Source organism: Anomalospiza imberbis, chromosome 8 (assembly GCF_031753505.1).
Source record: "Anomalospiza imberbis isolate Cuckoo-Finch-1a 21T00152 chromosome 8, ASM3175350v1, whole genome shotgun sequence".
NCBI classification, from domain to species: domain Eukaryota; kingdom Metazoa; phylum Chordata; class Aves; order Passeriformes; family Viduidae; genus Anomalospiza; species Anomalospiza imberbis.
This window is the reverse complement of record NC_089688.1, coordinates 6,784,275-6,810,884: the sequence shown is the minus strand read 5'-3', so window position 1 is coordinate 6,810,884 and position 26,610 is coordinate 6,784,275. Positions and strand designations below refer to the sequence as shown.

The window sequence follows — 26,610 nt, the reverse complement described above, 5'->3', positions numbered from 1 at the left end:
TGGCATCTCCAGCAGTGCTGGCTGCTGTGTTTTCCTCTGCTGCCCCGACCTGGGGAAAGCCTGCCAAGTGATGGCCTGTCACACTGGGAAGATGAAGAGGTGGATTAGACAAAAGAAACAGAGAGGAAAAGCAGATGAAAGCCAGAGGCAGATAACTGCTGGCCTTGCGAAGCCTCACATCTGTGGGGTACAAGAAAATTGCCAAATACACGTAATCCAAGAGTTTTAACACAATTTATTTTATGCTTAAATAATCAACTAGATCATCCAGTGTTTGTTGTTTTCATACATATGTAATTAGAGCTATTATCAATGAATGCTGTTTCCATATGAATATAATCAACAAATTAAAGTATTTCACCAAAAACCAAATAAAAATGCCCTTTAAAACACAGCAGCCTTAACAACCTAATATTACACTGCTAGGATGATTACAGATGATTGGCTTACTGAAAGATTCTACATCTTATAGCCAGTACACAATACAGTAATAATTTTACAGCGTGCTGCCAGTCTATTAGCTAATAATTTCTCTTCAGTTCATTTAAAAATATCCCAAACTTGTACTCCTTAGAGCACCAACCCACTTCTAAAGCTGCAAGCATTACCCCCATTATAAAGCAAGAACAGATAGCACCCCCCTCCCCATAATGCAACTACTGTATATGTTATGGGTCTTAGGTCATTTCATTGAAAAATTGGCAACAGCAACAAATATTAGATGAAGGGCTTTGTGTTTACAGATAAAATCTTATTTTTCATGTTGCGGAATAGTGTTTGCAAAACTGGAAAAGATTTAATCAAAATAAGGTGAAACACATGCATCAAAATATTAGTACTCTGAAGAAAAATTTTCACAGAACTACAGAATTCCTCATTTTGGGAATCATTTAAATTTGCAGCAGATTTTAAAGATTTTTTTAAAATCAAGCTAGCGATTTTGCATATACAAACATTATAATTGCTAATATACAAGAATCTGTGAAGATACACCCAGAATATCCCTGTAGGTGCAGCCATTTGAGACACCTAGCCTGCTCAATGCATTTGCAATATTCTGTTTGTGATCGAAAAGGCAGTGCCTTATCAACACTTATTCTATTTTGTTAGAATTTATACAGTGTTATTTATTTACAGCAAAACTATTGATGTTTAAAAAAGAAACAAATAGTGTTTTATACCCTGACAGTTTGGGTCCAAGAAAAATAAGGCGAGCTGTTGTGGATTTTAGTATTTTTAGTGTCTTTCCATGGTTTAACCACTTTGTCTTCGCACATCCTCTCTGGCCACAGGAATTTATTTCTTTTGAGATGACATCAAACTGCTTGAGAGAAGCTGTTAACAGCATGGCATCTTGTATATACACTGCATTGGTAACTGAGTACCCTCCAATCCTGTGAATGAACGTGAATTTCCATGCTCTGTAAATTGGCTCATGCTAAAATAATTTTTTGTTTGGGATTTTTTTTTCTTTTTGCATAAAAACCATGCGGTTAATGTGGGGAAGCAGCAAACACACGCACACTTTTATAGGTGAATGTTTAATTCCTGTTGATTTTTCTTCCATGAGTGTCCCTCTAGAATACTGGCAGTAAAAGCACACTGTGGAGAGAAAACAGAGAACAAATAATTTCAGAAATATCTTGTTAGAATCAGTTTCATGCCTTTCCCTGACTAAACAGAAATGTAACTGGCACGATGGAATTCTGCAATAGGCTAAATCACACAGTTTCTAGGTAGGCAATGACATCAGCTGAGCTCCAGCGTGAAGGGAAAATGCAGCTGCAGATGTCCACACTGCTCGTGAACTGATTTACAAATATGTTTGCAGCACACTGCATTTCATCACCCCGGACATGCCACCAGCTCATCTGATGCAATGATGACAAGGAATCGGTTCTTTTGTTGTGGAAGGAACAGCATCATCTCCAGATGGAGAGAGCTGCTGCTTCCACAGCACATTTTTCTTCATTGTGCACAAGCATCCCCGCAGTGATGGAAAACCTGCTCTCCTTGCACATCCACCTCTGCCAGTTGCTCAGGGAACATTCCTGCAGAGCCAGGAATGCAGCGCCCAGCCTTTAGGAGGCTTGGTGAAGGACAAAAGCATGGACAAGGAGCAGCACCATCCATCTCCCTCCAGCCTGGCTTGCATGAATGGCACCGAGGAGAGACAGTGCCCCTCAAACCAGAGCCATGCACATAAGGACAGCAAGTTTGTGACATTTGTCGTACACCGGCAGCTGAGAGGGCAGGAAGCAGAAATACAAACACAGCAGCGAGCAGGAGCTGGAAGCCCCGCGGCTCTCCGGCACCTGGGCACAGGGCAGCCTGCTCAGGAGCGGGGCTGGCACGGCGCCGGCAGGGCTCAGGCTGGCACGGACATGCCTGTTCACTAATCAGGTCACAGGTCCACACACATTCCCCAGGAGTGCTTGCAGTCTCCTTCCGCGCTAAAGCAATCTGTCCTTGCCCACATCTACAGTTGTCATAAATCTGTCCTGCTGCTGAGAGCCGCCTGTTCCCACTGCAGCAGTCACGCCAGCTCACACCGTGCTGTCCTGCGGAACTGCACGCAGGAGTTCTTGGCTTCTCCTTTCAACCTATGCTTCACAGTGGGCTTATCTGCAATGGTGACAGGGACATTTTCACAGCAAAACCTAGCAAAATTTGTGATTTTTTTCAAACACTCCAAAAAAAATAACCTCCTCTGCCTGCCCAACAGGAATTTTTTTGTCTCTTGTGATTACAAAACAAACAGTTTTTCTACAGAATTCCCTGCCTGGGCAAACACATCCCCTTCTGCATCAAAATGAAATGTTTTTAATGGGCTCTTGACCAGACTCACAATTATGTAGTGCACATTTGGTCATGCTTATCCTATCAAAGTTTGGACTACAGAGATTCATCTTACAGGACAAAGTTTCCCCCAGAGCAAAGGTTCATTATCTAAGGCCGACTCTCTGAGTTCCTCAGGGGCTCTAGCATGGAAGACTTGCCTACTGGAAATCACAGGAGAAATGCATCAGCAGTCATGGGAGCAGATCTGATTCTGAGGAACTCAGACTCTGGCTTCCTGAAGGTCAGACTGTTTCATACATCAGGCAAAGACTGCCTAATATATGTAATTTTATTTTAAAATGAAATGCTTATCCCTGGTGTCTTTTGAATCAAACTCATATGCTGGCAAGCTCTTTAACTGCATTGCTTATGGGGTTCAATGCCCCATCTTGCCTTCAAAGACTGAATTTACACATTTCTGCTGCTTTGCCCCTGCAGATTGACAGTGGAAACAGCACGGGACCCAACATGGGACACAATTTCATACAAACAGTGCCATCGCTTTGGCTTGCTTTACTCCCATATCCTTGAGCTCCATAAAGGGGAAAGCTGTGTCAAAAGAATCACCTCCCTTTTCCAAACAATAAATATTTTATGAGTGTGTTGAGCACCAAGACACGTGAAGCTGTATTATTCTATTAGCACACACAGGAGGACTCTCAGTAAAAGCAGGAATTCAGGTGGATGCAGTAGGTGCTAACCAGATACTGAAATCATACCAGTCACCTCACACAGCTTGCTCCTGGGGGCTTGATCCCAAAAATCCCTCAGCTAGATCCCACACACAGAGTGCTGTTTGTCTGAATGGCTCTACTCACATGCACAGAGCACCTGTAGGGCCAGGGGGCTGTAGGGGCTACCTTATATTGCATCCATTAGAAGGGACTGGTGACTCAAGAGAGACTCTGCTTCTGTCTGTCCGTTTCCTCACTATCTGGTCTGTTTACCAGGTCCTGTTTATTCTGTTCTTAAATCTTACAGTCAATCCCATACCATATGTACAGTAAAAGGATAATACACAGTCTTGCACTTCATAAACGCTCCCTCTATCCAATTCCTGAAACACAACAAAGCTAAGAGAGAAGAGCAGAAAAAAGACACGTCCATGGTAAACCTAGACACTTGGAGCCATGACAGATGGACCAGCATTGAAAGACACACAGGCACATCTCTGTGTGTAGCTGTGTCAGTGAGACAAAGCAGCCTCTGGCTTCTTCTTCACATCTTTACAGAGTTCCCTGCAAGGGTGTCTTTGTGCATTTGGGTTTAGCTTGGGAAGCCCTTATACCATCAGCTGCTAGCTTGCTACAATCGTTAAGGCTGGATCAATAAAATTCAACAAGAAACAGTTGGAAGGGATTATTTGTTGGCAAACAGAGACACTTCACTTACAAGGACTTTGACTTGCATAACTGCCCTCAAATCACATGTCTGACAGTGGGAGAAGCATTTTACTCCTAGGTTTATTTGTGTGCAGCTCCTTTATTATTTAAGCTTTTAGGGGTAGAAAGTTCTATGGATTACAAACACTAGACACTGTAAAATTCCCAGAAATTTTGCACATGCCTGAATATTGCTTTGCTTTATTTTCCAAGAAGTAAAGATTAATTTCTATACGTGAACACAAGGTCATTTTCTGCTTACAAGATCAAGGGCCAGCTATTCAGGTCTGCAGCTGGAAAGCAAAGTCAGGGTAGCAGAGGCAAGCCTTAGTGCAGCCCAGGTGCTGTTCCCCATGCTGGCAAAAGCCTTCAACAAGGGAAGAAAATTGATCACACTGACCGTTCAGTGGTTGGCTTTCAGCTTTCATGAGTAACTTTTCTTTTCCACGTGTCTGACTTCTTTCTTTGTCTTAACCTTATAAGCTTCCCCCTGCTTTAAAGGAAAAGTATAAACATTAACATAGTCTGCAGAGAGCACTCATAATTGTAAACCAGCTTCCAAAACAGGATACACATTTTGCTGTAACAGGATAAGTAAAAAGCAGTTAAATCACATTAACACTTCATTTCAAAGATACACACAATCTATTTATCCACTCTGCTGAGCTGCAAAAGCACAGGTCTGAAATATCATCATCAAGAAAACACAGCTCTACAATTTCAGCCTGACCCCTGGGTTGGAGTGCCCGGCTGGCAGTCAGTCCTCGGCAGAGCCCCTGCTGCCAACTGCAGTGGGAGCCAGTGCCACTGACAGGGAAAAATCCTGTTCCCAGCTGTCTCCTGGGTCAGTTGAATTGGTGGGCATTCCCAACAGCAGAGGCTGTGGCTGCTCTTATGATGTTTCACAACGTCTGTGCTTTAAAGTGAGAAGGTTAGTAACGGAATAAAGGGAAGAGGAAGAAAGCCAGCAAAAACCACCACTGAAGCAGCACAGAAGTAAAACCAATGACAGTGACAAGCAGTGCAGGTTTCAGTGTCTTTAAAACAGCAAACCCCAAAATAAAGTTCATCTTTGTTCATTAGAAGTAGCTCAATAATCATCTAAAAATAAATTCTCCAGTAATCACAAGCCTCACTCACATCAGAGAAAGGCATCTGTTTATGTGTGGCTATGGGCAGAATTTACCCCTCAGGTGATCTGCATTGATGTATTTGTAACTATTTGTAGTTTCCAACTAATCTAATCTGGTGCAGCAAATTGAAAATGTTTACCCCTTGCTGAGCAGGATTTTTTTTTTCCTTCATAAACAATCAGGAAAGAGGGAATGGAAATAAATTTGTTTCAATTCCCTTATTTCTGTGACTTATGTGTTCCCAACTTTTTTTCTTTTTCTTTTTTTTTTTATTGTCAGAAAAGAAAGGGTATTTGTTATCTTCCTTTCTGAATCTGTTTTCACTCAGACAAGAATTGCATTAGCACCAGTGACAGTTTTACTGAGCAGAGATGTCTGAGGGCCATGTGCTGGGGAAGGAGGCACAAGCTCCTCTGAAGCCATTTGTTTACAGAGGTGATGCCCATTCCCCCAAGGCCTCCTTGGGACAGATGACAGCTGAGGCACAGCCTGCCCACTCCTGCCCCTGTCACTGAAGCCCTTCCCAAAAGGGGCTGGGGTGTGCTGGCACACAATAGTCCTGCTCTGCCCACTGTCAGGGTGATACAGTGGGCATAGTCCAGGCCTGAAGAAGGCTTCCAATTTTGATCACCAGGGACAAAATCCTGTCTTGGTGCTTGCTTGTAAAGGATACCATTACTTGGGTATGTTCTCGTTGAGCCAAACCCTGCCAACCCTCAGTCACCAGCACCAGGGGTATCACACCAAGGTGAGTCAGAGGCCACTGGGATCAGACTGCAGCTCATTCCTTTGGGCTGGTGGAAAAGCCACACAATCCACCTACAGCTGTAAGGCACAGATTCTGCAAGGGCTTAACCAAACACACAGACACGGCTCAACTTGATGGCACAAAACAGGCCCCAAACCCGTGGCTTAGACCTGCTGCCTGTTTTACAGAAACAGACCTTGATGCCCTGTGCCGACAGAAATCAGCCAGGCCCCCTTGATGCCGCCCCTGCCCCGTGATCCCAATGCACAACTTGCCAATAACTGCAAGCACCGCACTTTTTGCCAAGGCTTCTTGTTAAACGCAAACCTCCAGCCCTTTAGCAGCACTTTCTAGCAGTCCACACAACCCTCTGCGCCTACTGTTATTTCCTGGTAGTCCCGGTTGCATTACCATTTCACCAACTTTCCTCTCATGGGGGATAACAACACGTCTTACTACCTTCCGGGTGATCTGTGGGAAGCAATACATGAAAAGTATCGATTTTTTTTTCCTAGATTCTAAAGGGAAAAAGCATGTTAAAAGAAGTTACTTGAATGCAAAAACTCAGAGTAGTGATGTAATTCATGATTACTTTTCTTGTGATGACGTTGCCTTCTTCATCGGTAAACTGTTCCTCTGTTACAGATTCACCAGGAATGTTTTTTGCTTCCTCACCCTAAAGAACGTGTTATAAGATTAGCAATAGAGCCTATATTCCGTCAAACCCACACATATTTCCACACCAATCCAAGCAACAAGCACATGCTAGCTTCAACTTTATGTAACAGTTTGCTTTATGTCACACGAACCGTATGAAAGCCTCATTCATTTAGCAATGCTGATACCTGTGCATTTATCCTACAAAATGTTTCCTTAAAGCCTGTAGGGAACTTCTAGCACACTGCTCTTATTAACTAATGCATGGCAGGAACTCTCTGGGCAACAAAATTGAGTGGTCAGTCTGAGTCCTATGAGACATCCCCTAGCTTTTCACAGCCTCTCAGTGAAACTCAGCAGTGCTTCTGCTTCGGCACACACAGAACTATGGTCTAACATGGGGGAAATTTGGGACTTAAAAAGACAGATCTGCCTATAGCTTGCTAAACATGAGGTCTTAAACACAAACACAGAAGACAGACAGGACTTCTCAGCACTTACAAAGCAAGGAAGTTATCTTACGTGACCCTTTGCCCAGCATGGTGCCACCGTGGCGAGGAGCCTCAGCAGCTTGGTCCATGACTTACTGAGATCAGCAGCACTCCAGCCATCACTTCTTGTAGGACCAGCAATTTATAGCACCAGTGTAAATAAATGTAAAAGCAGTTTCCTAGCTGCTATGCCAGTGACTTAATTCCACTTAAAGGAATTACTGTTTAAATCATAAATAAATGACATGAGTTTAGAGTCTGAGCCCAGCTGGCAGTCTTGAACTTGTGTTCCAAAAGAACTTTGCTAACTTTACCTCACAAAGTCATATTTCCAGACCTGGGTGTTGAAGCAAGCACTGTTTTGATGCCTCAAAAATATCCATTGTTTGTGCTTATATCTTTCATATAAGAAAGGCAAACATAATGATACTGTAGCTGGCCTACATATGAAAAGTTTCCACTTGTAAATGAATAATGCAAACAAAAAAATTCCTTAAAACTTTTCTTCTCCCCTCACCTTCAACCCACTATGGAAGAATTATAAGTAGAGGGAAGAAGCAGAAAGAAAACATTGTATAAAACACGTGATAACAATATTAACTACAAAACAATATTTTGAAAGTAGACTATTACAGCTTTTGTAATGCTTCGATGTACTGAACAGCACAGGGCAAATCCAGTTTCTGTGTATTCTGGTCTGTACACTACATAGTTGTCTGCATAAGCTCCTGGCCCTGCTTTATAATAAACAAATATAGTGATGCCATGTGTATTTTTTTAAACAGTATTCCCTACTAATACAGCTTTTTCAAGATGTACAATGTAACACTGGGATTGTATGTAATTTCTAAGATCTAAGCAAAACAAACCTTGCCTTTTGTTTACAAGCCATTTGTGGTCTTTTCTAGCCAAGGTTTTCCATTTTCCTTGCCTGGGGAGAATGGCAGCAGGCAGGAGCCAGAGGGGAGTACTGCAGAGCAGAGCCCCTGGCCATGTTTGTCATTCTTCACAAGTACAGAATTGCTGCTGGTTTCTCATTGAAAGCTGTACTGAAGTCATCACTTGATAATTAAGCAATGTAATTCAGACATTTTACACATCTTTTTCCGCAGGCTTTCAAAGACTTTTGGCGAACTGTACAACTTGCTGAACTTTGGTGCTTCAGGAAGCATTGCCAAGAGAAGGACAGGCTCCACAGCCAGGTGGATTCCACTGCACAGGGGCATAAGGATGAGGTCTTGTGCCTGAGACACACCTAGCTGAGGTGCCTGGGCCAGGGAATGTTGGCATCCCTAAAAAAGCACAGCAGAACAAACAGCTACTGAGGCCTTCAGATGGAGCCTGAAAAATTCATTCCCCAGAAGGAGAAATGGCACACCTGGCTAGGCACCGCACCAGGCTCTGTGCAGGAGGAGGGAAGTGTGAGGTTGGTCCCTGCAGCGAGCGGGGCCCCAGCGGCAGCCGGCTGCTTCCTTTCTCACAAGAAAGGGACGGGACCGCTGCCAGGCAGGGGCAGTGACTGGGGAAAGGGTTTGGGAACTGAAACCTGTGGGGTTTCCTACTCACAAAGAGATGGGAGGGGGAAAGACTGATTCTGGAGACTTCACACTTTAATCAGATGCAGAGCAGATGGGGAACTAGATGCACAGTTTCTTTCCTGGCCTTCCACATGTGGGTTCAGAGACTCCCCAGTGGGCTCCAACACAGTACCCCAAGGAGCAGGAGGGAACCCTGGCACAGACATCCCATGGAGGACAGAGGTATGGAAAGGTTCCCTCTCATGAGCAGGGTCTCCAAAGCCACTACAATAAAGCCCATGAAAACCAGAAATAAAACAACATGGCCAGTAGCAATGTCACCAGACTACTTGGCACACCAACACCATTTTTATGTACTGGTTCTTTGACTCCTTACTGCATCTACCAGCAAGGTTATCCCTTAGAACAACTTAGTGAGAGTTACAGTGTCCAGTGTCAAAAGAAATGAAAAGTGTACTGCTGCACTAAAAGATGTCTCCTGGAAGAAAATGTAGTTTTAAAGGTGTGGTGAATTTTGGGTTTTAAGTAGCTACATGCTCCTTTAAGCACAATTCAAGGATAAATGCTGTAAATACTCAGCAGTCAGCACGCATGAAATCCAGCTTTCACAATTCTCTTGCTGCTGGGTAGTTAAACAAATTGCAGGAGGGCTCACAACTGGCAGGAGGTAGATCTGATTTACTGACTTTTCTAATCCTATGCAGTTATAAAGATGGATGTTTGCTAGGAAAAAAACCCTACCCACTGGCAGTTTTAGTTGCTAGAGCTCAAACCAACATTGGGTTAGAATGGCACATTAGATGACCTTGTCAACAAAAGCTGTTTTTAAACACAAAGCTGGTGCATCTGCGTCACAGCTAGAGAATAAAATTCTTTCCACTGCATCATACTTATGTGGGCTTCATTTTACCCTTGACCAGTCAAAATCACTGTCATAATACCAAAAGCTTTAGAAAGGCAGGGAGAAAAGCTAATACCATGATTACTGGAAGCCCAGTTATATCCCTGGGACTAAAGCATACAAAGGCTGTAGTCTGCAAGCCTCAGCTCCAGAACATGCCAGGAAGCTTTGCAAAGCAGAGTGCTTTAATGTCACCCTGCTCACTGGAGTGTAGTCCTGCCAAAACCAGCTGGTATCCTCTCTCTGTTGCTCTCCAGGGCAGGAGAAGCATAGAGCAGTTTCCTCAAAGTCTTCTGCCAGCTCCACTGATTTTCTTAACAGTTATTTGCAGATTATGGGTGTTCCCAGGGACCTTCAGATAAATGGAGTTATACAGTCAGTGCTACAGTGTTGTGCCAAAGTTCACTGTAGATTTGTCAGAGCTCTGGTTTTCTTTCATGTTTGTTTTGTTACTAGAGGGATAATAGTCCCTTTTATTCCTTCCATACATCTAGTGTTGTTGAAACAGTGGAGAAAAAAGGTGCAGCTGGATGCATCTTACCGCCATGGATAAAAGGGAATTTAAAAGCAGGAGGAAATAAGCAAGATGGAAAGATCCTAAATATTTAATTTTGCCTAAGACCAGAGGCAATGCCACAATGGGAACAGAAGCTGCATGGAACGCTCAGACCTCTTCCCTCACTGGCCTAAGCCACATCAGGACATAATCCCTTCAGTCTCAAGATCACATTCTTGTAATGCATGAGCAGCAGCTGTGCCTCGGTCTCCTTGGGGTCTCGAGCCTCCCTGGCAGCAGCAGGAGAAACAAACATCTTTCTTTAAGGTCATTTTCATTAGTGAGTTCTGCCTGCTCAGGGAGACCTTGCTAATCAGATGCCACAACTCTCCGCCTGCGCCCGTGCTGAGTCTGTAGTTGCTTGTTTGCAGATGTATTGCTAAAGCCACAGGAGAGGGAGAAAAATCCCAACTAAACAGGCCAGGCAAGAAGACCTGAGAGCAAATGGTGCTGCAAATGGGACAGAGTATAGTCCACTACTGGGAGCTGGGGCATAGGTCTGGTGCATGTGGCATGGAGGACACACTTCAGAACAGCACTTGCAGTCTGGGGTTTGATTTATTCCATGTTATCTTACTGAGGCCAGCAGCTCCAACTCCGATGGGGCAGGACAGGGAGAGGACACTTATTGCAGCTCTCCCAGCCAGACAGAGACTGCAGTGGAGATGCTGTGCCCAGCTGAATACACTAAAGGAAATGCTTCCCATTTTCCTCACACAGGGCACAGGCACTTAATTCTTATCACCTACAGGATGGCCACATTTCATTTTCCATAAATATGCTTCCCCTGAACAGCAAGACCATGGAAGCTGCTGGCTCTAGCTTTGACTAACTGCTGCTCAGGCCACTTCTCCTGTACAACTTCTCCTGTACACTTCTCCTGCACCAAACCCTCCATGATCAGTAATGGAGCAAGTCATGTGCAAAATGCACAGAAAGGGACAAATCTTCAATAAAAATTGGAAAGAAATAGCTAAAGTACAAGATACTAAATTACATCACATTTGAATAACCACTGCTTAGAAATATATTTTATTTTCCATTACATTCCACCATAAACCTTTTGGCAAGAATCTTATTAAAAACAGCTTTAGCCAAAAATTTGTATCCATGAAAGATTTAACAACCTCTGAAAAAGCATGAAAAATTGGACACCGATTCCTGCCATGGCTGAATAACAGAAGATTTGGATCAGGCTTTGAATGTCCACATTGTGGCAAGCACTCTTATTTTCCCCTTGTGTGCTGATTGCTCGCATTCCTGCACTACCATAAACCCATTTCTTTTGCAATACCCCATCCCATCAATCCACCATGTGAACACAAGAGGGGAAAGGAAGGAAAACAAAAACATCTGCACTACCTTGAGGTTAGAATAGGATCCTATTACATGTGGAAATGGGCATCAGTCCTTGCTTGTCTGGTTTTATGGGCTCAGCCCTCTGAAGAGCTAAATCCCTTGGGAATGTGCTCGAGACTACTGAGCGCTTGACAGGATTCAGCTCTTGGACTGCTGGGAAAATACCTCCATGGGAGAGAAAAGTCCTTCCCCAAATTTGGGCTAGGACAGAGAATTAAGGTAGCAGTTAAACGGAAGTAATAGTGTTAGCAATACTGCAGAATGGCACGGAAAGGAAAAACATGTTGGGAAAGAAGAGCAAAGGTGATGAAGCAATTCAGCCCTGACTGTACCTGTGGTGGCACATGGCAAAGCCTTTTTCCCACAGCACTCAATTTATCCTCAAGGTTTCAGTGCCAGCAAACTTTATGCCTGCAGGCTGTGTGAGTACCTCTGTTGCTTTAAATGCAACATGCAGGAAGTAATGAATAAGAGGAAGAGCAATTAATATTAGGGGAAAAAATCTTTACTGTGAGGATGGTGAGACACTGGCACAAGTTGCCCAGAGAAGTTGTGGATGACCTATCTGTGGAATGTTCAAGGCCAGGCTGGATGGGTCTCTGAGCATCCTGGTCTGTTGGTGGGTGCCCCTACCCATGGCACGGGGTTAGAACTGGATAACCTTTAATGTCCCTTCCAACCCAAGCCATTCTATGATCCTATTAATAAGGGCTACAGTAACCCAGTTCCCACATGCAGTTCTGCTCAGTGGAGGCTCCAAGCACACCCTCATTCCCTGCCCACTGCTGCTGGACACAAGCTGGCTGTGGGGTTGGGCAAGCACCCTGCCAGGCACTGAGGCACTGGCAGGTGAGAACCTGCTGCTCCTGGTCACTGCTCGGGGCCCTGCAGCAGCAGAGTGAGTTATTTTCCCTCTGCAGGCTGTGAGCATTGCTCCAGGCCTCCACATCCTGAGAGATCTTCCCTGATGCAGGAGCTGTACCTCTGCTTGTGCATGCTCTCACAGTGATTTCAGTTCACCCAAAGTGAACCTCTGATCTTGGGAACGGTCAGCAAAAAGTCCCTACCAATGTTAAATCTTGATTTTTCCATTTCATAACGCCATTTCGTGAACTTTACATGATCAAAATGGATGCTCCTACTATCAAATTCTTTCTCTAAAAGGCCTGATGACTGTTGCTTTCAAACTTTTTCTTGTTCTCTTTTGAGCTTGTCTTAAGATGCAGAGTGGGGGATAAAAAAAGAAGCTATAAATGATCAGAAAATAACCACAGAATCACATGTATTTTCTAATCAAGAGACAGGTACAGCTCTAATCCAGCTGAGATCAGACACGTTCCCAACAGCGCGGGTTCAGCCGCCTCCACTCGCCATGCACACCCTTCCCACTGGGTCTGCACTAGCTGCAGATTCCAACACTAAATCTGCTGCTTTACCATGGTTCTGTTAAAAGTTCTACCCCAAATTACACCACCACATGTAAAATCAATTTTCTGTGCCTTTCTCTAAACACAGGGGCTGTAAGAGAGCACGAGAAAGCTGCCTTTGACACGCTTTCCTCTTTTCTACTCCAACACTTCCTGACTGCAAACCAGCGGACACCAGAATAGTTCAGACATAAATTGGGTGGGGGCCCTTAGCCACAGACCAACTATGCAGTCTTTGAATCTGCAGCACACTTACACTCTGTGTGTTACCAGAGACTCCTGCAGCACTGGAGGGGCCTGCCCTGTTTGAAAACAGAAACCACATTCCTAAGCCTGAGCAGTCAGGGCTTATCTGCAGGGGGAATTTACTGAGGAAGGGTTGTACCCTGACAGGCCCAGGGCCTTTCAGGGAAGGCAGCAGGTTCTGCCCGGGGAGATGGGGATCGGACAAAACATTCATTTCTGCTGAGCTCAGTTCTGCCATTCCTGTCCTGTCCCGAACGGAAGCACGACGGGTACACTGAAATAATTCATGGTGGAGGCAGCCAGAAATTCACCTTTCCTCTTCCAAAAGCATCTGCACCTTGGTCTCTTTGTAGCTGTGCAGAGCAGCCTATCTGCCAGCCACATTACACAAAAGGTGCAGTGCCTTTTGTGGTGTGCAGACTCCTCTCAACAAAGCATGCAAGCAACAGTGATATAGATATGTGCAATTGAAATGTCACAATTTATTCCTAAAGTAACAATTACAGCTTAAGCAAACTGCGCTAGTGCTGTAATAGCACTAAGGTTTTTTTTTTTTCAGGGCTTGACTACATGATTTTCTAATAAGAATCTAATAAATCCTGTAAGTTATTGAGGAATTACACAATGGTTTATGTTAGAGACTTATTTTCTCATGCTCTATGCTGCAGGAAAATAATGTCATACTGTATGACCACAAAAAATATTATAAGGGCAAAACCAATTATTTATATGATTATATCATTGTTATCAGTATATATCGTATATTGTGCTGTAAGTAAAGGCTCTCTGTAAATAAATATAATAAATAGAGTCTACTGAAGGCAATGCAAGGACTTTTATTAACTTTAGTAGATTTAAAATCAGGATCATCTGCTGTAGTGAGAAAGTTTTCCAGAACACATTAAGCACTTAGGACCACAAGTTTCAACCAGAGTACGTGCCTCATACTTTCCTATATCCCACTCATATATTCCTACATATGTTTTACTTGTAACACAGAATTTTTTGAAGAAAAAAAAAAAAAAAGAAATATTGTCATCCATCTTTTTTGGTGGCTCATATTTGCTCTACAGGAGACCAACATGCTGCATCTAGCTGCAGTCTTTAAGATGCCATGCACAACAGTGGCAGTGAAGGACACGGCACTCCATGCAGCACAGTTGTTTTCCAACAGAAGACGCCCATAAACCTGTGTTAAAGCAAGGAAAGGCAACCTAGCACTGGGTTATAAATCCATACTGGCCATGGAAAGCACATTACCACAGGGGCTCCAAGATGCCAAAACTGACATTCTGACACAGCAGACCAAACCCATTTTCATGCCAACGTCACCTCAAGAAAGCAAATCACAAAGTACCTTCAGAATCAACCGCCGTCGGTAAACTCTCGTAGTAATTCTCTGCTCTTCACCTGAGCTTGAATCACTCTCAATCTCACTGTCACTGTCACTACATTCCTAATAAATGCAGTTTTAGTACATCTGAACAGCACGTTTGCAAGACAGAACATGCTGATCAGGACTAGGAGAAGAAAACAGAGGTTATCACGGACAGTGTTTTCCCTGTCTCTGTTATGTACATAATGACTCGCAGTTTCACTGCTGAAGTACATGATGGGAGGAGGCTTTTTTACTCCTTGGCATGCTGTAACCTGATAATTACATCAGCTATGGAATATCTCAGCAGCTCTCAAGTCTAAGAAAATGCTATTTGGAATGCATCTGACCTGTGAAATTTCAAAACCTTACGTAATTCTTTTAAATTTTATGTAAAAAAACCCTAAACCTTGTCACAGCTCATTGATTTTTATTTTCTCCTAAAAATTATTCTTTCAAACAAGTTTATGGATTCAAAAGGTATGGGAAGTGAATTTTCTAATTAAAAAAAGAAGACAGTCACACAGAAAGATTCAGTGGAGAACCTCCACACAGAACGTTACAAAAAGGCCTTCTGAAGAACTTCTCCATGTAAATGGCTTTCCTGCTCAATATTTATCTGCTTTCATAAGTGGCAAAACTGCAGTGTGAAGCACAATCATTCTGCATTCTTCCAAGAAGGGAGCTGTTAGAGCTCAGCTCGATGGGCACAGCCTGGAGCTGGTCTCAGCCTGACACACAGGTGTTACTCTGTCCTGGCACCCTCTGCCAGCCCCGGTGCTTTCGCCTCCAAAATCCAAGGAGCTCAGCTTTGGGGCTGAGCAGCTCTGCGTGCACATGCTGGACAAAGGGCTTCCCACCTCTGTCTGTGTGTGACAGACCCTCTTCCCATGACATTCAGCTGAACCAACCCTTTCCTGAACAGAGAAATTTGAAAATTTTCTCTATGTTTTACTCAATGACAACCCCAAACTGATTTTAAAATCATGGATAGTGGTTATTGTGAACTGCATATCTATTTCTTTTTCTGAATCTGGCCCAAGACATCCTAAACAAGAAGAAATTATGTGCAAAATAAGAGTGGGCATAGGTGGGCGGAGGAGAAAAAGAACTATATAACAAAAAGCATTTAGGGCAGAATGACAGAATTCATCTGCAGTCCTCTGGCACTAGTCAAATATAGATACAAAAAATTACAAGCCAATCCTCTCCTGAAGAAGTAACAAGAAAGCAAAAGATTTCCAGAGGGCATGAAAGCTTTAGACGAGAAGTTATTTTTAATAACCAGCTTTAAGTGGTTTATTTGTGATGGAATTCTGACACTGAGAGTCACCTTGACCATGTGCTAGACATCATCCTCTTTGGAACAACAGAGCAACTGTGCTGTGTTCTTCTCATTTAAAAAGATCACTGGAATCTGATGCTTGAGCATTTGTAGAGGATTTTATGACCTACACCATTACTCCAATGCATTTGTAAATGTTTATGTGGATTTGGAATGAGGCCAAGGATTTGTTTCATCCACATCACCAGGCATCAGAGCAGTACCAGTCTGAGTTTCACCTCTTGGTGCAAACTCTGTACCAAAACACTGCTACAGCCCTTCTCCTGCAAATGGGTGACTATTGCTCCCTGGCTTTTTCCAAATGGGTCACAGACAAAAATATCTTACTTTGGCAAGTAGTCTTAGTTTGTTCCCACTTTCTCTCCACAGAAGTAAATCTATTTCTTCCATACTTTTCTCTTTATGAAGCACTTCTGAAGCATGCCTTGCAGAAAGACTGCAGTTGGAATTTTCTTAATTATTGAAGAAATATCAACAAGATAATAGAAGCAGTTCATGTCATTCTAACAGATGCTAGTTTCTTACCCTTTCAGGCTTCATGAGAGACCCACATTTTGAAATGACATTATTTTCTGATACTAGTTTATTCAAAGATCATGCCTATAAAAAGACTTATTATTTAGTAAATAAGATTATCAGCCTTTACCATTAAAGCAAAGCAGTGCAGTGAGCACACCTAAGAAAAGCACTTGCTTATTCTTCTCAATCCAGATGGGATATCCAACAGTAAAGAGTACACAAAAGTGGGTGACAACTTCTCTTCCCACTTCTGGGAATGCAGAGGGGGAAGTGCAGCATGTCAGCACACCCTCAGCACATTACAGCGTGCATCTCCACTCCTGCATTTAATCAGAGCATGGCACCACCAGACTGAGGTCTGCCCCAAAGCCTACAAACACTGAGGAATGCTGCCATCTGCCTTTAACTGCCTTTGAAGAAGGCAAAGGCTTTTACATTTTTTAAGTATTCCAGTAATTAGCAAACATTAGGAAAGATCTTAATGTGTCACGAACTAATAACAAGATAATAACAATCATATGCTGCATAACTGCTGAAACTGATTACATTACCATCTAATAAAAGAATTCTTGGTTGTGTAATTGAAAGAATAGCTTTAAACGAACTAATTTAAACCTGAATGATTTACTGCAGCCCACCACAGCCAACATTTTTAATGTGCTACAATAAAAAAAAAAATGTATCATGTAGAAACAATTCTACTGAAATATCTTGCGTCCAAAAGTTAAAATCTCCTCCTGCATTTTACCCAAGAAAAAACAACCTCAACAGAGAGAGGAATGTAGAAGAAACTCTGCAATTCCCCTTTTCAGCCTGGTTCCCTGCTGGCCCGGAGGTTTATTCTGTGGCGATCCTCCCACTGCTGGGGCGTGAGGTGCACACAGCTACTGGACAAGCCATTCTTTGAGTCAACTTTCCTTCTAAGCTTCTGGTAAATAAATAGAAGCAACTGAGAAAGCTATCAACATCTTTATTTTCAGAAAGCAACTTATAACTGGGGTTCTGCAGTTAAGGGTGTATGAGTCAGGCAAGGTAGAAAGGAAGGGGAGCCCCTCGGCAGCATTTTAAGGAGAAAGAACCACCACCTGGAAAAATGCTTTACACATTTAGAAATATTTTGATTTGTCTTGGCTGGATGGACTCTGAAACTGGGACAAGCAAGGCCATGAAAAAAAAATATAAGGAGGAGCTTAAATATCACCCAAAATAAATTTTTCCGCAAATTAACAGTGGAAAAAAAATGCAGGTAGTTTTGGGGAAAAAGAGCCTGAAGGGACCCTATATTTCTTTGCTCCTATCATTTGCTTCAATGTCACAGGAAGAGTGGGAAGCCAGTGGCAGCACCTCAGTGGAAACAGATGGAGTGCAGCTGAGCTGTTTGGCACTGCTTGCATAGGTGGTATGCCACGGCACGGAAGGGGCTGCTCCCCAGCGATGCAGAACAGTGCTCCCAGAAGCTGCTCTAACCTCTTCCAGGGCTCAGGACCACGCAGGGAGGGGATCATGCAGCCCTCCTTGGCTCCCCTGCCTATCCCGACTCCACCCTATTCTATTCACAACACAAATAAAAATTTCCAGTATTTTTCTCAATTCCATTTTTCTCAGTTCAGTAATAAACTGAAAAGGCATAAAGAAGGATAAGAAAAGAAAAAAAAAAAAAAAAACCTAACCCTGTCATGAACAACATTACAAGTCGCACAAAAAAATTTGTCAACCAATATGTCAAGCAACAGGGACTCCTCACACTGTTAATTATTACAGGACATACTGTACCTTCTGTTCAGACATTATTGCTCCCTCCTCCTCTTGGATGCCTGTTCTTGGCTTGCCATCCTCAGAAGTACTCCAGCCCATCTTCTTCACACTGACAGGCACAGATGTTTTGCTGCCTTCTGTTGTTGGCTTGCTGGTCTCTTCCAAAGATTTCTGATATGCTGTTGATGATAATGTTTGCTCATCAGTACCAGTTGAGATCTGGGACTTTGTTTTCAGGGCTTCTTTGTCACTGTGTTTTCCCACATCATTTAAAACTTCCTGGATGTAGGATTTAGTTTTTGCCTCTGATGTGGACTCGGATAGGCTTCCATTTGTTTCTGGCTTCCCTTCTCCTTTGACATATGAGGTAACAGAATCCCGACATTGGTCCGAACTACAAGCAAAAGAGAAAGGAACAGACAGCTGTTCAGTGCTTAAATCACAGGCAAAAGGGCAAAGCACCAAGCCTCTTACTGAACCTTCAGTCTGAGCCCATACATTTCACACAGAGAAAAGTAAAACTTCAGATTCCACTTGCAGACATCAATCTATTTAACAGCCTTGTCTTCTGCATCGTGGCGTCATTTCAGAAGCAATGAAAATACAGTGGACACTGGAAACAAGGCCAAATGTTTTATGTTAATTTCCTTCCACTTGCTGGAGGGAAGTAAAAAGAGAAAAAAAAATACACAAAACCTACCAGTTCTCTTGTATAATCATGAGCTAAAGCCTCAAGGCACTTATTTGTAAACCTCTCTCTAATCAAAGAGGTGATGAAAGTATCTGGTACCATGCAATTACCAGTTATTTTTCCCCCAAAGTACAATATCTGCACTCTAGATAGGCCTTGCCTTTTAAAAAATCTGCAAATAAGTCCTAAGATGCTGCAGAGTCTCAATAACATGCAGAGCCAAAGGCAAGGACGGTTACAAAAACACAGAAAGCTGACCAGAATTTTGTGTCAGATTACCTATGGAGAGGCTTCCCCTGCACTTCTGATAAACAGTTTTCTTTTCCTTTGTATTTTTACTCACTTTCTGTTAAAAACTATGACTGTGTAATGCTGACATGTGAAAATATACCAGCTGTTTGCTGGCAAAACTCTTACAAAAGATACCAAAGTGAATTCATCTAGTTAGAAATTGCTATCTTCTTATGGAAGCCCTTTTACTTCCAGAAGTGATCTATTTTACTAATTTAACACAATATAAAATGCAGAATAACAACACTTGCTTAACAACAGGCATCATATCAGTGGTAGTTCAAGTGCTTTACAGCATTTGCTGAAATCAGTGACCGAATTCTCACTGGATTTGATAAGAGAGTATCTAATGCTACCTTGAACCTTAAAACATCCTGAGTCAAAGATGCAGAGGATGTAAACTGCTGGCAGACAAATGATCACTGTGCAGATAATCATTCTGTGCTGATTTATAGCTCCTGCAGACCTGGCTCCTTCAATTAGTGATCACAGGAACCCCTTGCCTAGTGGGCACTAGTAGGGCTGAACAGCACAACACATATTGTCAATGTTCAAAGCTTAAGGAGGTCCAAGGACCAACTGGAAAAGCTTGTACAAGACAAAAGCACTCAGGATAAATAAATAGAAAGCATCCCTCTCAGCAGGTCATTATGCCAAAGACAAGTGGAGCTTGGGAGAGTGCAGCACATAGATCCCCTCTCCTTTCTCTGCAGCCACTGCTGGGAGACAACACACAGGACTAGGCGGGTTTGGTATCGCCATCCTTACCTTCTTATGCCTTGTAACTCGTCTTTTAAAAAGTCTAGTAAATTAGCATGAGATAATATGCTTGAAGTAAGTGTTATAAAAAGTGACAATTCAAAAATTGGCTTATGGGAAAAGTAACAATTATCTGAGGGAAGGCAAAGAGATGTAAATGGAAAAGATGACTACTATAAAGGTGCTCAAAAATAAGAGTAATGTAGTATCATGGTTTCAGATAATATTCTTGATTCCAGCTACATCTGTGCACCACTGAGATGAATTAGAAATAGAAATATACAAGATAAAGAATATGGAACGAAACATTACCTGCTAAAGATAATATGAAATACTTCTCAAATGCCTATATCGAGAATGATACCTGATAAATACACATTTTAAAAGACAAATATATCTGAGGCCAAATCAAGATTTTCTTTTAAATGTATATTTAAGAAAATAGACATGTTCTCACAGAGCAGAGAACAGCAGTGCTGCTGGTGGCCGCGGCAGCGTGGGCAGCCTGCTGACACACACACTGCAGCTCGGGGTGCTCACCTCTCGTCCAAGCGATCCAGCAGGCTGCCGCCTATCCTGCGTCCCGACGTCGGCGCCTCGGAGACGCTGGAGGAGTCAGGCTGCCAACCTGTAATTGAAGACATTTCGCGTTCTGCTTGTTGAACACCTTTAAGAATTGACCACACTCTCTCTTCCGTCATCTCCTCAGACTCAGCTCCTTCTTCCAGACGAATGTCCTCAAACAGAGACTTAAACTTTTCTGCCGTCATCTCCTCATCAGTACCAGACTTTTCTCTCTCAGGCTGTTCAGTCCTCACTCCTCTTTTACTAGTCTCTTCACTCTGCCTTTGTTTAGCATCTTTGGATATCCCGCCATAACTACCGAGATACCGCGGAAAATCTTTAAGGTCCACTTCCTCCAACTGGCTCTCGCCTACGGAAATATCTTTAGGTGTTCCTTCTCTAGGCACTGAGAAATCAACTTTGCTGTCATCCAGTGAAGTGTCCTCTTCAGTCACCACTGGCGGTGCTGCTGCTGTACCATCTACGTGTCCCTGGGAGGTCACTAACACGTCACTCAGTCTACTGGGAGTTCTAAGGGGTGACTCTAGGCTAGAGGTGTCGCTAAGGAAATCGTCCTGGTGCAAAGGGGTGGGCGGCACGAAGCGCAACCCAGTGGGAGTTTCCAGTTCCACTTGAATGGAGGGATAACCTAAGGAAGACAGCACATTTGGACTGACTGGGATGAAACGTGGAGCAACAAATAAGCAAATGCCAAATGATTCATGGGTTACATAAAGTATGAAACATACAAGGAGGTGCAGGTGTATAAGAACCAATGCAGTTCTGATAGATTTTGTTACTTTGTCCTAAAGAAATGGAACAAAGATGGGTACTGCCAGTGAATATTACAGTGAAGCCAGTACTTCTGACTGTTTTTTTGAAGAGTCTGTAAAGTTTTCAGCAATTGCTTGTTCTGCCATTTGAAACATTTTCAAGCTATAGCAGATTGTCTTATGGGCATGCAAAAAATTAAATGTGGACAAGGGTGGTTGTCCCTTTGCACACAAGACAATCTCTTGCAGTCATATTGTGTAAATCTTTATTTCCAAGGTTTTTTTGTTTGGTTTTTTTTTTTTTTTTTTTTAATTTGGAAGTTTAAGGAACAGATTTTAAAGACAGCAGTAGATCATAATATAGGACAGCCACTTTTTTGTCAGTAGGTATTCTTTCTAAAACAGGTCCACATTTTTAATATGCTTTTATATAAAAATACACAATACCAGAAATACAGTGTTATTAGCATCTACCTCCAATCTAACCACAGAGTACAAGAATGGACTAGTTGAAGAATGGAGAATAGAAATGGATCCTAATGAGGATACTAAAAGATAGATCTAAGTACACAGCAGGATAAAAAAACTAAAGTAAGGAAGTTAACAAAGGGATAAAAGAACAAGCAAGGGAGAGCTATATGAATATTTCAGGTACAGTGAAGTTATTCGGGTGAGAGGACTGTGGTGAGTAAGGAGATCTTGGTGATCTTGAAGATTGAGGTGATCTTGGTGACATTGGTACAATCAGATACACTGATCAAATAAAGAGAAAAGAAAAACTGATGAAAACATGAAAAAAACCCCATACATAAGGATTAAACTGAATATACACATAACAAAATGGCAACAAAACCTTAAGTTCGCATTCTGGCAAATGAGGCTGGACAACCTAAGAAAGGAAAAAACACATGCTGTGGGGTTAACTGGACAGTGTGCTGCCTGCAAGGGGAGGTGCATCAACAGGGCTTGGGGCTTTGTTTCCTGAACCAGCCGAGAGAAAGGCAAAGGAGGTCTGGTCTTGGTGAGGAAAGGAAGCTTGAGGAAGGTTCAGAGAAGAGGAGAGACACAAAGCAACTGCAGAGAAGCGCTTTTTTCATAAAAACATTGATGCTACTATTAAAAGGCTCAATCAACATTTCAAGAGCAACTTTCTTAAAATGTCAACAGAAAACTATTTCTGTAATGCAATGATTCAATGACCAGCAATGCTGCTCAATAATGGAGGTACACTGAGCTCATATGCTCTGAAGGAAAAAAAACAAACCTTATTAAAATACAGAGAAAGCCAAAACATAACTGAACAAATTACAAAAACCAAAACAAATGCTACTTACAAAAAAAAAATCTTATTTAAGGAGCTATTTATAATACAAGCCAATAAAATCATAGTAATAATCCAGTGCCTGTTATCTAACATTTGAAACAAGAAAAAGTCAACATTTAGCATCTTCAATATACTGATAAATAATAAGCACTTTTGTGGAAATTTTGTTTTACAAGGAGAATTTCATTTTTGCTTTTAATCTGACACAAATTTAACCTGCACAGTTCTGCTTTCAGTTGATACAGCTTCCATGAGGAAATTATTACAAAACTTTGCCCATTAGCAGATTGAAAAATATATTCATTCATGCACTAAAAACCAATTTTCTTATTTTTCTACTGCCACTGGAGAAATGGTCCAAGTGAAAATCATAAAGCAGTCGATGTTCACAGGTCTCAAAGAGGCTTGGAAGTAAATTGCCCATTAATTTATTGCATGTAAATACTATGCACTTTTTTCCCCTTGTTCTTCCTTTTTTTTTTTCTTTAAGAGTTTTTACTACTACATATCTAGACAAGAAGCCAAAGAATATACATATTTCCAGGTAAACTGTCAAGCATTAAATACCAAGTACCTAAAAAACAGACACGGGCAAGCCTCAAAGGACAACTGCTGCAGGAGAAAAGCTTGGCCTTGTCAAGTGACCCTGAGGCTGGTGGGAACCAGTGTTTACTCAGGCACACATTTGTGTGACTCTGCACTTATTATTTGAGATATTAATGTGCAAGCTGCATATCCCCATAAATGACTTGGATGCATGACTTGAAGGTGTACTAAGGAAGCTTACTGATGACAGGAAATTGGGAGCAGCTGTGGACACCTCCAAGGCAGGGAGGGCTGGGCAATCACCAGCCGTACAAGTTTAACAAAGACAAGTGCCGGGTTCTGCACCTGGCATGGGGCAACCCTGGCTGTGTGTACAGGCTGGGGCATGAGAGGCTGGAGAGCAGCCCCGTGGAAAGGGACCTGGGGGCCCCAGCCCATGGGAAGCTGAACATGAGTCAGCAGGAAGCTATGTCAGGGGAGGTTTAGGCTGGATATTGGGAAGAGGTTTTTCACCCAGAGGGTGGTCAGGCACTGGAACAGAGAAGTGGTCACAGCACCAAGCCTGCAAGAGTTCCAAGATGTGTTTGGACAATGCTCTCGGGCACATTCCTGGGGCTGTCCTGTGCAGGGCCAGGAGCTGGACTCGATCTTCACAGGTCCCTTCCAGCTGAGGATATTCTATGATTCTATTACATCGTGCTTTAGGAGAAGAAAACCCCTTTACACATTCTAAATTATTGTTCCTGTAGAAATTACAATCTTTCTTTAAAGTCTAGTTTATACAACATTATTGTATTATTGGACATTGAATTGGTCACTGAATTAAATATGGTCATTGAATTAAATATGACTACAGAATTCAATTACCATCAATGGGATCATGAAATACGTTATTTTCATCTGCAAAACTTCTGGTGCCTGAAATATTTCCATAATCAAATATTGGTCCTTCCAACAGGGTCACGATATCTATTCGATTAATTTTTGTCAATACAGAAGTTAAGGCATCAGCTGAAAAAAAAAATAAAACACATCAGAAAAAGGTTCAGCATTGCAGAACTGTGTGATCATTTTTCTCAATTACATTCACATTGCATTACTTACAAATTGCTGGCATGTCCCAATGCCTTTGGTTCTAGCAAACCCCAGCATTTGTCTGAGCAGTCATTCAGCTGCCTACTTATTCAAGATACACATCTATTAAGAGTCTACACTTTCTCCAAGTATAATTATATTACAACACAAAAGGCACAAAGAATAAGGTCAGATAGTTCTTAAAGAACATATTTACTTACTACTGATACAAAATACCCTTTTACTGGAGTGTAAAGGGAGTGTAAAAATTCTTTTACCATTCTGTTTTGAGGCAGAATAGGCAGTCATGTAGGTAATAATGCATATAAGGCTATTCCTGCAGTACATAATGAAATCTCATTTACAATAATCTTGTTGTGAGAACACAGTAATACTGGAAATCAGTGAAAGAGATCAAAGGAGACTCAAATGGTGCGTAGGAGTTTGTGGATCAGAGAAGGGTAACGAACACCATTAACACCCCACAAAAATCAACCCCTCTCTTTCAGTTTGGGCAATTCAAGTGAAATGTACAGATAAATCCAGAATCACCAACACAGAATCAGTGTCCCCATCACTCCTCATAGGAAGAAGTTTAGTCTTTTCCTATGACCTGCAATACTTGTAAGACTACCTAAATTTCCAGGCAGTCATTTCCATGTTCCACATTCCATGCTATTGTAAAGTTTTGCCTCTTATTTTCATTACTGGAGCTCAAGTTCATTACCTGTCCCATCAATTATGGATGTGGAGAACAGATCATTTCCTTCTCCATATATAGTGAATAAAAATGACATATTTGTGACTCCTGGTAAAAATGTAACTGAAACTTCTTTTTTCTTTGATGGTTTGTGAAGGATATTCATAATGTTTTCTTCTACTTGGCAACAGATGAAATGGGCTATAATTTATAAACAATAAAACTACTTGAACTTACTTGTAGCATTTTTCCCATCTCTGGTAACCCATTTTTTTAATAACATGAAGCTTTGAGCAATAAGAGAATTTGGGTTTTCTACACGGATTTGATTTATTTCATCCACAGAAAAATTCAGTTCTCTTGCCAGTTCTATAAAGACAAAAAAACAAGAGAGAAAAGAAAACATACTCAAAAACACCAAGGAAAACACAAATCCCTCAATTGTCTTGTCAAGTTTAAAAATACTAACTTTCATAGGTCACAGAGACATCAACAAAACTTGCTGCCACAAACTTTACAGATAACAATGAACATGGCATTATATGCCCATACTTTAACTTCCTAAGACACCATTTTGAATTTCAATCATCTCTGGGAGCGTTTATCACACTTCTACTCAGTAAGCCACTCAAACGTGATGAAAAAGCCCTCCCTGGAGGTTGCCTCATCACTGCTAATTTATAAACTCTGTTAATTTCCCCTGATTGTTATTCCCCTGGGAGCACCCTGTGCAGTTCAGCACTGGTGCTGCCGTCACCTGAGCCCTGGCAGAGCTGGCTGCTGCAGCTGTGAGCCCAGGAAGGGCAGCTCTGCCCACTAACATAGGGGGCTACAGGTGGGCAGAGCCTCCAGCAGCGACTTGCTTGGTTGCTGGGCTCCCTGCAACCAGGGCTTGGGGAAAACTGCTATCCAGAGACAGGAAATACCTCAAAGGCAGCCCTGAGCCCAGGCTGGTAGAGCATCTCGGCTCCCTGGGAGAACATCCTACCAGTAAAACCGTTTAGTTATTTTCTCTGAGTTTCTTTTTGATTCATTGAAAGATCAAGGAATAATTTCCTATTAGGCATCTTTGCCCAGCAATACATTGCACGTTTTGGGTAGCAGGTCTGGCTGTGAATTTGGGAGAGCCTGATGCAGTCTTGCTGCATCTTTTGGTAAGAGAATACCTAAAAATACAAGAGCAAAGACTGGTTTCAATATTAAAGCAGAAAAACTTACCTGTCCAGCTAAGTCCTAGGTGATCAGCTACAATTGCCATCCTTATATCTGTCCGTTCACATGGACTCTGTGGACCTGTGATTTACAATTTCTCAATTAAAAAGGTTTTGCACAGAAAAGCACAATACCGGATAATAGTTTATTATAAATAATAGCTTTAATTGACTAAGTTGACAGTGCTTATATTGTTTACTAGAATGGTTGTGTGACCTAATAACCTACAAAACAAAATCTTTTAACAGCTTTTAGATTTTCACCTGTGTAAAGCCAAAATGTAAAACTACATGATGTCGTGTAATGAAACCAAACATGCTGACAATCTAGCTGTTAGACTGTAGACAAGTTGTTCAATTACTGGTGAAAACCACCAAGGCCAGATTATTGTCTATTTTCTCTA

General features: G+C 42.1%; 1 protein-coding gene across 35 annotated transcripts in view; it reads right to left on the bottom strand.

The window, feature by feature from the left end:
- Positions 1-215: 215 nt before the first annotated feature.
- ANK3 (ankyrin 3) overlaps positions 216-26,610 on the bottom strand; it is a 341,257-nt gene continuing 314,862 nt past the window's right edge. For 13 of the 35 annotated variants that reach the window (XM_068197124.1, XM_068197131.1, XM_068197128.1 and 10 more), the window contains 10 exons: positions 26,214-26,288; positions 25,233-25,364; positions 24,089-24,232; positions 20,555-20,642; positions 18,292-18,667; positions 14,637-14,735; positions 6,697-6,780; positions 6,516-6,575; positions 4,624-4,716; positions 216-1,602 (listed from right to left, as the gene is read on the bottom strand). In XM_068197124.1, coding sequence (XP_068053225.1) covers positions 4,648-4,716; positions 6,516-6,575; positions 6,697-6,780; positions 14,637-14,735; positions 18,292-18,667; positions 20,555-20,642; positions 24,089-24,232; positions 25,233-25,364; positions 26,214-26,288 — 1,127 coding nt within the window. In that variant the 3' untranslated portion in view covers positions 216-1,602; positions 4,624-4,647. Of the gene's footprint in view, positions 1,603-4,623; positions 4,717-6,515; positions 6,576-6,696; positions 6,781-14,636; positions 14,736-18,291; positions 18,668-20,554; positions 21,228-24,088; positions 24,233-25,232; positions 25,365-26,213; positions 26,289-26,610 lie in introns of all 35 variants that reach the window. The other 22 variants (XM_068197112.1, XM_068197117.1, XM_068197118.1 and 19 more) reach the window with 8 other exon arrangements.